The sequence below is a fragment of the Bos taurus genome, chromosome X (assembly GCF_002263795.3).
Source record: "Bos taurus isolate L1 Dominette 01449 registration number 42190680 breed Hereford chromosome X, ARS-UCD2.0, whole genome shotgun sequence".
NCBI lineage: Eukaryota > Metazoa > Chordata > Mammalia > Artiodactyla > Bovidae > Bos > Bos taurus.
The window spans coordinates 129,749,260-129,761,512 of NC_037357.1; the positions used below are offsets into that span (position 1 = coordinate 129,749,260).

Sequence of the window (12,253 nt, forward strand, 5' to 3'; positions counted from 1 at the left end):
CAAACCCAAGTCTCCCACATTGTGGGCAGATTCTTTACCAGCTGAGCCACAAGGGAAGCCCAAGAATGCTGGAGTGGGTAGCCTATCCCTTCTCCAGTGGATCTTCCCAACCCAGGAATCGAACTGGGGTCTCCTGCACTGCAGGCGGATTCTTTACCAATTGATCTAGAGACCTATGGGACAATAAAAAGCATGCCAAGCTATACATAATAGGGATTCCAGAAGAGGAAGAAAGAGAAAAGATCAAAAATGTATTTGAAGAAATCACGGCTGAAAACTTCCCAAACTTGAAGATGTAAACAGATATCTGGTGCAGGAAGCAGACAGGGTTCCACATAAGGTAAACTCAAAGAGACCTACACCAAGGCATATTCTAGTTAAAAAATGGCAAAAGTTAAAGAGAGGATTCTAAAGACAGCAAGAGAAAGAGAGTAAGAAAACATAGATTTTTTCCCCCACTTCCTAGAATATTTTAGAGCCTATATGGCTACCAGTCTAAGGCAAGTAGATAAAGGATGGAGTTAACATACTTGAAAAACAGGGTAACTACAAATCAAAAACATACAACAGATTCACAAAAACCAAAAAGAAGAGAACATAAGTATAACACAAAAGAAAATCATCAAACCACACAAAGGAAAACAAAAAGAAATGGACAAATATAAAATCAATGGGAAAACAAGCCTTAAAATGGCAATAAATGTATATCTAACAGTAATCACTTTAAATGTAAATGGACTGAATGCACCAATCAAAAGATCCAGTGATTGACGGGATTAAAAAAAACAAGAGCTTAGGGCAAAGGACACAGACTGAAAGTAAGGAGATATAAAAAGATATTTTAACCAAAGAGAAATGAAAAGAAAGCAGGGATCACAATACTTTAATCAGACAAAATAGACTTTAACACAAAGGTCATAAAAAAAGATAATGAAGGACACTTTATAATGATAAAAGGATCAATACAAGAAGAAGATTTTACATGTGTTAACCTAAAATATATGTGCCTAACATAGAAGCACCCAAACACATAAAACAAACACAAACAGATATAAAGAGATAAATTCACAAGAATATGATACTGGTAGGAGACTTTAACACCCCACTCCCATCAATGGACAGATCTTCTATGCAAAATAATAATAAAACAACAGAGATCCTAAATGGTACAACAGAGCAGTTAGACCTAATTGGTATTTTCATGGCATTATATCCAAGAACAAAAAACCAATACACATTCCTTTCAGCTGTGCATGGAACAGTCTCTACAACTGACCACATGCTGGAGCACAAACAAGCCTCAACATATCTAATGGTACAGAAATTATCACACATCTTTTCTGACTATAAACGCATGAAACTAGAAATTAACCACAGAAAAAGAAATGGGGAAAGACTAAACAATATGCTACTGGAAAACCAATGGATCAACGAGGAAACCAAAGTGGAAATTTAAAAATACCTTAAAACAAATGACAGTGAAAACAGAACCATACAAAATCTAAGGGACATAGCAAAAGCAGTTCTTAGAAGTTCACAGTAATACAGGCCTTCCTCAAAAAAAAAAAAAAAAAGAAAAATCTCAAATAAACAATGTAACATACCACCTAAAAGAATCAGAAAAAGAACAAACAAAACCTAAAGTCAGCAGAAAGAAGGAATAAAGATAGAAAATAAAGTAGCAATTAAAAAATGGAAAAAGTCAATAAAACCAAGAGCTGGGTCTTTGAAAGAGTAAATAAAACTGATAAACCTCTGGCCAGGCTCACCAAGAAAAGAGAAAGAACCCAAATAAACAAAATAAGAAATTAAAAAAGAGATACAACAGCCAATACCACAGAAATACAAAAAAAAAAAAAAAACCCAAAAACTAAGGGAATACTAAGAACAATTATATGCCAATAAATTTGACAACTTAGAAGAAATGGACAACTCTGTAGAAATATAGAGCTCACCAAAACTGAATCAAGAAGAAATAATTTGAACAGACTGATCACTAGAAGTGAAAGAGAATCTGTAATTAAAACAAACAAACAAAAAAATCCATACAGACAAAGTACAAGACCAGATGTCTTCACAGGTGAATTCTTCCAAATATACAAAGAAGAACTTATACAGATCCTTCTTAAACTCTTACAAAAACTTGAGGAGGTAGGAACACTCACAAAGATCTTCTATGAAACCACTGTCACTCTGATACCAAAACCAAAGACACCACCAAAAAAGAAAATTACAGATCAGTATCTTTGATGAATATAGATGAAAAATTCCTCAGCAAACTATTAGCAAATTGAATCCAACAATACATACAAAAGATCATATACACAACCCACATGAAATTCATCCCAAGCTCACAAGAATGGTTCAACGTACACAAATCAATGTGAAACACCACATAAACAAAAGACAAAAACCACACGATCATCTCAATAGATACAGAAAAACCATTTGAGAAAACTCAACATCCAGTCAAGACAAAACTCTTACTAAGGTGGGTATAGAGGGAACATGTCTGAACACAATAAACCATTTATGAAAAACCCACAGCCAACGTAATACTCAATGGTGAAAAGCCAAAAGCCTTTCTAGTAAAATTTAGAACAAGACAAGGATGCCCACTCTAACCTCTTCTATTCAATACAGTACTGAAAGCTCTAGCCACAACAATTAGACAAGAAAAATAACAGGTATCCAAATTGGAAGGGAAGAGGTAAAATTGCCACTATATGCAGATGACATGAAACTACACCTATAGAAAATCCTAAGGACTCTACACAAAAACTACTATTTCTAATAAATGAATTCAGCAAAGTAGCAGGATACAAGATTAACCTTCAGAAACCAGTTGCATTTCTTTACACTAACAATGAAATATTAGAAAGGGAATGTAAAAAAACAGTACCTCTTAAAATTACTTCCCCCTCCAAAAAAATGAAAAATAAACTTGACCGAGGTGAAAGATTTATACATTGAGAACTATAAAATAGGATTCTTTACCAGCTGAGCCACCAGAGACACCCAAGATACAGGAGTGGGTAGCCTATCCCTTCTCCAGTGGATCTTCCAGACCCAGGAATTGAACTGGTGTCTCCTGCACTACAGGTGGAATCTTTACCAGCTGAGTTACTAGGGAAGCCCATCAAATATTAATAAAGGAAATTAAAGAGGATTCAAAGAAATGGAAAGATATCCCATGCTCTTGGACTGGAACAATACTGTTAAAATGGCAATACTTTTGTAGACTTTTGGATCGCAGCCATTCTGACTGGTGTGAAATGGTATCTCATAGTGGTTTTGATTTGCATTTCTCTGATAATGAGTGATGTTGAGCATCTTTTCATGTGTTTGTTAGCCATCTGTATGTCTTCTTTGGAGAAATGTCTATTTAGATCTTTGGCCCATTTTTTGATTGGGTCATTTATTTTTCTGGAGTTGAGCTGTAGGACATGGAAGCAACCTAGATGTCCATCAGCAGATGAATGGATAAGAAAGCTGTGGTACATATACACAATGGAGTATTACTCAGCCATTAAAAAGAATACATTTGAATCAGTTCTAATGAGGTGGATGAAACTGGAGCCTATTATACAGAGTGAAGTAAGCCAGAAGGAAAAACACCAATACAGTATACTAACGCATATATATGGAATTTAGAAAGATGGTAACGATAACCCTGTATACGAGACAGCAGAAGAGACACTGATGTATAGAACAGGCTTATGGACTCTGTGGGAGAGGGAGAGGGTGGGAAGATTTGGGAGAATGGCATTGAAACATGTGAAATGTCATGTATGAAACGAGATGCCAGTCCAGGTTCAATGCACGATGCTGGATGCTTGGGGCTGGTGCACTGGGACGACCCAGAGGGATGGTATGGGGAGGGAGGAGGGAGGAGGGTTCAGGATGGGGAACACATGTATACCTGTGGTGGATTCATTTTGATATTTGGCAAAACTAATACAATTATGTAAGGTTTAAAAATAAAATAAAAGTAATTAAAATGGCAATACTACCCAAAGAAATCTATAGATTTAATGTGATCTCTATCAAATTACCCATTATATTTCTTCAAAGAACTAGAATAATCAATCCTAAAATTTATATGGAACCATAAAAGACCCAGAATTGCCAAAGTAATCCTGAGGGAAAAAAAAAAAAAAAACAAGCCAGAAGGCATAACCCTTCCAGACTTCAGACAATACTACAAAGCTACTGTAATTAAAACATCATCGTACTGACACAAAAACAGACATATGCATTAATGGAATAGAATAGAGAGCCCATAAATAAACCCACACATCTACAGTCAATTAATCTTCAACAAAGGAGGCAATAATATACAATGGGAAAAACACAGTCTGTTCAACAAGTGGTGCTGGGAAAGCTGAAGAGCTGCATGTAAATCAACAAAATCAGAACACACCCTCTCACCATACACAAAAATAAACTCCAAATAGCTTAAAGACTTAAACATAAAACATGATACTATAAAATTCCTAGAAGAGATCATAGGAAAATATTCTCTGACATAAATCACAGCAATTTTTTCTTAGGTCAGTCTCCCAAGGCAATAGAAATAAAAACAAAAATAAACAAATGAGACCTAATCAAACGTACAAGCCTTTGCACAGCAAAAGAAACCATAAACAAAACAAAAAGACAACCTATACAATGGGACAAAATATTGCTAACAATGCTACTAACGAGGGCTTAATTTCCAAAATACATACACTCAATGGCAAAACAAACAAACAACTCAATTGAAAAATGGGAAAGAGTATGGAGGTTCCTCAGAAACGTAAAAATAAATTACCATATGATCTAGTGATTCCACTCCTGGGCGTATATACAGACAAAACTCTAATCCAAAAAGACATATGCACCTGTATGTTGACAGCAGCACTATTCACAATAGCCGAGACATGGAAACAACCTAAACCTTCATCAACAGATGAGTGGATAAAGATGTGGTGTGTACACACACACACACACACACACACACACAGAGGAATATTACCCAGTCATAAAAAAGAACAAAATAATGCCATTTGCAGCAACAGGGATGCAACTAGAGAATACCATACTAGGTGCAGTGAGTCAGAAAGAGAAAAACAAATACCATGTGGTATCGCTTTTATGTGGAATCTAACATATGACACAAATGAGCACATCTATGAAACAGAAACAGACTCTTAGACATTGAGAACAGACTTATGGTTGCCAAGGGGGAGGGCGTTGGGGGAGGGATGGAGTGGGAGGCTGGGGTTAGCGGATATAAGCTACTATGTATGGAAGGGGTAAACAACAAAGTTCTACCGTAGAGCACAGAGAACTATATTCAGTATCCTGTGATAAACTGTAATGGAAAACAGTACCAAAAGCAATTTATATATGTGTGTGTGTGTGTGTGTGTGTGTGTGTGTGTGCGCGTGCATGCGTGCAAGTGAATCATTTTGCTGTACAGCTGAATCAACACAATAGAGTAAATCAACTATACTTCAATAAAAAAAAAGTAGTTTGTAAAACCAAAGTTATGCCTGGTAGCTCAGAGGGTAAAGAATCTGCCTGCAATGCAGGTGACCTGGGTTCGATCCCTGGGTGGGGAAGCTCCCCTGGAGAAGGGAATGGCAACCTACTCCAGTACTCTTACCTGGAGAATCCCATGGATGGAGGAGCCTGGTGAGCTACAGTCCTTGGGGTCGCACAAGAGTCGAACACAACTGAGTGACTAACACTTTCACTTTCACAGCAGAAATCAACACAATAGGGTAAATCAACTATACTTAAACAAAAAAAAGTCTGTAAAACCACAGTCAAATCACTAATTATTAACGTTTGAGAGCTTATATGTACCAACTATTGCTTCATATGCCTTCTTTTGTAATGCATACTATTACTTCACAATCCATTATGCACGACCTTGAAATCCATAAAGCTCTGAGAACTGAAAAGGCATTCACAATGTATTCGGGGACAAAGCCTAACCAGACTTGAACTCATGTGGTTGAAAAACCTGACCTGATCTGATTTAAGCCCATTTATAATCTTTATTTAATCAGCAGGAACATTCACACACTTGACTTCAAAATAATGAATGTGTCTCATTACAGGATGCCACCTCCAAACTCCCAGGGCTGCAGCAAAATCTACTGCGTACAGCCTGAATCTCAGAGAGGGGAAGGGCATGTGGTCAGGGCGCCACCGTGGGCCCAAAACTCTCACTGCTCCCACGTCATGGACAGGAGACTATAGCTGAATCACCCAATTGCAAAGCACCAAGTCACTGGGCTGGCCTAATGCAAAGCCACCACATGTGACCGCTCCTCTCCTGCAAGGCCACCTTGATGGTGCCAGGGACAGATGCTTGGCAGGCCCGTGCTCGTGAAGCTTCCATCCTCACTGAACTATTTCTAATGATCTGAGCTCAGGATAGTTTCAGCAGTGTGAAGTTTGGCAAATGCAGAGTTGTGGCGAGAAAATGAGCAACAGGAAAGAGTAGAGATGAGTGAAGAGACGGAAATAAAAGTAGGGTGGGGAGAAAGGGCCAAGGGCCCGAGGGGGAAGAAGTGCAAATAGGAACTGAGGATGGCTCAGAATCACAAAGTCTCATGAACTTCTGCTGGGCTTGAAAGCAGCTCAAGAAAGCGTCAAAATTGGCACTTGGTAAGAAGGAGGGGCAGATGTCATGCATCCACAGGAAGACACAGTAATAAAATGACAGCAGTGGCCATTTCCCCAAGTGTTTTATGTGCCCCAGGCACTGCACTGGAGCCAACCACATATCCCCTTCATCCTCCACTGCACAGAAGGTATTATCCTCATTACAAAGAGGGGACTCGAGGCCCAAGGAAGTTAAAAGAAATGTACCCAAAACCAAACAACTTAACTGCAAAACTGGGGTACAAAACCAGTTTTCTGATTTCAGCAGCAGTGCTCTTTCAGCCAGGCCACGCTGCCTCTCCCACTCACATAAACCTCTGTCAGGGAATATATAAAACCACTCAAGAGTTGATTGATCTTATTATCAGGATGTGTGAGTGTCAGTCGCTCAGTCATGTCTGACTCTTTGCAACCCCATGGACTGTAGCCTGCCAGGCTCCTCCGTCCATGGGATTTCCCAGGCAAGAACACTGGAGTGGGTTGCCATTCCCTTCTCCAGGGGATTTTCCTAACCCAGGGATCAAACCCAGGTCTCCTGCACTGCAGGCGGATTCTTTGCTGTCTGAGCCACCAGACAGCAAATAAAAAAGGAAAGCCTAGGTCCAGGATGAATTTGGGGGCTTCTGTGTCACTATCACACCTATCTGTGGTATGAGGTTCCCCCAAGCATGGGGCACCTGTGAAAACAAGTCACGCTGGCTGACTTGTTTGGTTGGATACCTGGTTGGTATCCCTGAAATGGACAGGGAGCGTGACTTCTGAGATGGCACATTTCTCTATGACTTTTCCCTACGAGGTGCTATGTGTGCTCAGCTGTGTCCAACTCTGTGGCCCCATGGACTATAGGCCGCCAGGGCCCTCTGTCCATGGGATTCTCCAGGCAAGGATACTGGATTGGGTTGCCATTCCCTTCTCCAGGGGATCTTCCCCACCCAAGGATCAAACACATATTTCCCACGTCTTCTGCATTGGCAGGAGGGTTCTTTACCACTGAGCCACCTGGGAAGCTTTCCCCTACTATGAGAATTACTAAGAATTCAATGAGTAACAATTACATTTTCACAAATGTCAGAAGTTTTACACACACACACACACACACACACACACACACACATAAAGGTTAAAAATGTCTCTAACCTGTCTGAGTTTGTTTTAGTTGCAATTTTAAAATTGAAACCTGTGTAGTTAACCTCTTGACAGAAGCATCATATTCTAATACCTGGGCCTTCAGCTGGGCAGAGCGCTCAATCTGCAGAGAATTAGAGAAGAAAAGAAATGAACATAAAAGAAATCACAGCTCACTTCAAAGGGAGCTATTCTCTCATTAGGCTTATTCTCTTTTGCCCTTTTGCCAATTCTGAGCAGCGTTACACCCTTAACGCACAGGGTCCCTACAAGATGACGAAAGATAAAACAAGTTTCCACCTCTTGTCACATGCAAGTTAGAGCAGCTACTCCAGGGCAGACACAAGAGAGATGGCAGTAGTATTTCCAAGTCACAGGGTGAGAATCAAGACACTGCCACTGTGGGCACCACCAGGACTTGAAAAATTGTGCATTTAAGTGAGTTTGCTTGCCTCTGGATTTTGTGACAATTATGAATATAAAGTCACATGATCACTGGAGAGTTCTCTCAGATGAGAAAGCACATACTTTAGCGCCTTGGGGGAGCTCTGATGTTGAAGTAAACCCCATTTACACCGGTGTGGTGTGTGCCAAGTTCACATATCTATGCAGCAGACTGGCCCGACCCCTGGCTGCACAAGGAGCAATACTCACCTCGCTTTGAAGCTGTTTTTGTAGAGCTTGCTTGTGGGTTTCGAACTCCTTATGCTCAAATGCAATAGCATTTTCTGCCTTCTTTAATTCTTTCTGAAAAATCAGCAGTTCGGGAGACGGCTGAGCTATGCCTAGGAAAGTAACAGATAGTGATTGTTATCAACCTGAAGTTTTCTCATTGAGCTTTACTTTTAAAAGCAGCTAGAGAAGTTTCAAATTGTTCTTCCTTTTAGGGCATGCACACAATTTTCTAACAGCTCCATCAAATGGACAACGAGCAATTCTGCCACAGGAATTTGAAAACAATTTAATGCGCATAAATGCAAATTTTACTATTCTTGAGTCCTTCTCAATCCTGACTATTCATTGGAAAAACCGATGCTGAAGCTGAAGCTGAAGCTCCAGTACTTTGCCACCTGATGCGAAGAGTCGACTCATTAGAAAACACCCCAATGCTGGGGAAGATTGAAGGCAGGAGGAGAAGGTGATGACAGAGAATGAGATGGTTGGATAGCATCACCAACTCGATGGACATGAGTTTGAGCAAGCTCTGGGTGATGGTGAAGGACAGAGGAGCCTGGCATGCTGCAGTCCATGGGGTCACAAGCAGTTAGACATGACTGAGCGACTGAACAACAACCCAAGGCAATCTACAGATACAGTGCAAACCCTATCAAATTACCAATGGCATTTTTCACAGAATTAGAACAAACAATTTCACTATTTGTATAGAGACACAAAAGACCTCGAACAGCCAAAGCAATCTTGAGAAAGAAGAATGAAGCTGGAGGAATCAGGGTCCCTGACTTTAAACTATACTACAAAGCTACAGTAATCAAGACAATATGGTACTGGCACAAAATCAGAAATATAGATCAATGGGACAGAACAGAAAGCCCAGAAATAAACCCACGCGCCTATGGTCAATTAATCTATGACAAAGAAGGCAAGAATATACAATGTTGAAAAGACAGTCTCTTCAAGTGGTGCTGGGAAAACTGGACAGCTACATGCAAAAGAATGAAATTAGAACATTCTCTAACACAATATACAAAAATAAACCCCAAATGGATTAAAGGGCCTAAATGTAAGCCCATGCATATATGCTCAGTCGTGTCCAACTCTTTGCAACCCCATGGACTGTAACCTGCCAGGCTCCTCTGTCCAAGGGATTCTCCAGGCAAGAGTACTGGAGTGGATTTCCATGCCCTCCTCCAGTGGATCTTCTCGACCCAGGGATCAAACCCAGGTCTCCTGCATTACGGGCAATTCTTTACCACTGAGCCACTGGGTAAGCTCAGATAGTATAAAACACTTAGAGGAAAACACAGGCAGAACACTGATATAAGTTGTAGCAATATCTTTTTGGATCCACCTCCTAGAGTAATGAAAATAAAAATAAGCAAATGGGACCTAATAAAACTTCAAAGCTTTTGCACAGCAAGGGAAACCATAAAAAAAAAAAACCAAAAAACAAAAAGACCACCCAACAGAATGGGAGAAAACATTTACAAATGAAGTAACCAACAAAGGATTAATTTCCAAAATATACAAATAGGTCATGCAGTTCAAATAACCCAATCAAAAAGTGGGCAAAAGATTTAAATAGACATTTCTCCAAAAAAGACATACAGATGGTTAAAAAGCACATGAAAAGATGCTCAACATGACTAATTATTAGAGAAATGCAAATCAAAACTACAATAAGATACAACCTCACACCAATCAGAATGTCCCTCATCAAAAAGTCTATATACAATAAATGCTGGAAAGGGCATGGAGAAAGGGGAATCCTCCTTCACTGATGGTGGAAATGTAAACTGGTACAACCACTATGGAGAACAGTATGGAGGTTTCTCAAAAAAATAAAAACAGAACTACCATGTGATCTAGCAATCCCACTGCTAGGCACATATCTGGAGAAAACCATAATTTGAAAAGATACACATACCCCATTGTTCACTGCAGTGCTATTTACAATAGCCAAGACATAGAAGCAACCAAATGTCCATGGACAAATGAATGGATAAAGAAGATATGGTATATATACACAATGGAATACTGCTCAGCCACAAAAAAGAAATAATGCCATTTGCAGCAACAAGTATGCAACTAGAGAATACCATACTAAGTGAGGCCAAGTCACAGAAAAAGACAAATATCTTACAATATCACTTATACGTGGAATCTAAAAAGTCATACAAATGAACTTATTTACAAAACACAACAGACTACACAGACTTCAAAAACAAGTTTATGGTTAGCATAGGGGAAAGGCAGGGAGAAGGATAAAATTAGGAGTTTTGGGTTAACAGACACACAGTACCATATATGAAATAGATAATAAGGACCTACTGTACAGCACAGGGAACTTGACTCAATAACCTGTAATGACCTACATGGGAAAAGAAGCTGAGAAAGAATGGGTATTTGTATATGTGTAACAGAATCCCTTTCTCTACAACCTGAAACACAACACTGTAAATCAACTATACTCTAATCTAAAATAAAAATTAAATTTAAAAATGTTTATTCTTACAGACACTATGAATTATGGAATAGCAAGCAAAAAAGAAGGAATTTCAATCTGGAATTTTAGTTTTATAAAAGCTTCCCAACTGAAGCCTCCCCTAGAGCAGTTTCCTGGGACTTCCCTGGTGGTCCAGTAGTTAGGGCTCTGCACTTTCACTGCAGGGGGCACAGGTTTGATCCCCGGTTGGGGAACTAAGATCCCACATTCTCATGGTGTAGCCAAAAAGAAAAAAAAAAGCAATTTCCTATTATGAACCTAACATGAATTACAAATCATTTTTTAAAAAAGACTTACGGTTTAGGAGATGCATGTTTTCACTTTTCATGTCTTCCACTTGTTGTTTAAGTAGTTTATTTTGTGCCTGAAGCTCCAGTTTTCCTTCTTTCAGTAGAGAATAGTCACTCATCTCTTTAACCTTCTCGCTTAGCATGTGGTTTTGCTTTGTTAACGCCAAACATTGAGCTCTGACAGACTCCAATTCAAGCTGGAATTGGAAAAGGAAAACTCGTATTTGAACAGAGACTTTACAGGACTGAGTAGGTAAATGCTGACAGTCTGCTCTCAGCTTTGTGGCATAATTTAATTATGGTCAGCTCGCTGGTCTGCTGCTCTGTAACAAGACGACTCTAACTACAACAACTTTGGTCTTGGAGCTGGGGCAAGTTCATACAACTCAATTTATGCAGAACCCTGTCCTACATAGCAAGTCCTTCAGATTCTCATCCAACTTTCCATATGCAACTAAGGACCCAAAAGCCATCACAGATTTAATAATGTGTCTGTTTTTTAATATGAAAAGGTGAGATAGATACTACTAAGGTGCTGGGAGGTGCTCTCCTTCCCTCAGTCTGATATATCTCATTTGAAGACAGGAGCCTATAAAGTTCTCAAGTAATTCATCACAGTTGCAAAAACCAATCTTATATACAGAATATATTTCAAGTATCTGAAGGTCCAGTTCTGGGCTTTGGATAGCAAGCACAGAAACGAACAGAAAAAAAGTAACAGTATCATGTGAAAAATGCCTCTCATTTTGCTTTAATCTGTGAGATCCCGATGTAGTGATAGGAGCTTTTACCTGGTGGTGAGGGGAAGGGGAAAGAAGCTGAGTAGATACTAGTACATGCCAGCCACCTGCTATGGAAAGGCAAAGAAACCAGCTGAAATCCCTCAACAAACCATGGGATGTGGGCAATATTCCAGAGCTTACAGATAAGGGATCTGAGGTCACAGATCTTGCCCACAGGCACACAGTGAGGGATTCAAGGACGACTCTGGGCT

General features: G+C 39.5%; 1 protein-coding gene across 6 annotated transcripts in view; it reads right to left on the minus strand.

Moving 5' to 3' along the window:
- OFD1 (OFD1 centriole and centriolar satellite protein) overlaps positions 1-12,253 on the minus strand; it is a 61,624-nt gene that overhangs the window by 14,943 nt on the left and 34,428 nt on the right. For all 6 annotated transcript variants that reach the window (NM_001192637.2, XM_005228446.5, XM_024988076.2 and 3 more), the window contains 3 exons: positions 11,267-11,456; positions 8,440-8,570; positions 7,798-7,909 (listed from right to left, as the gene is read on the minus strand). In NM_001192637.2, the coding sequence (NP_001179566.2) occupies positions 7,798-7,909; positions 8,440-8,570; positions 11,267-11,456 (433 nt within the window). The remainder of the gene's footprint in view (positions 1-7,797; positions 7,910-8,439; positions 8,571-11,266; positions 11,457-12,253) is intronic.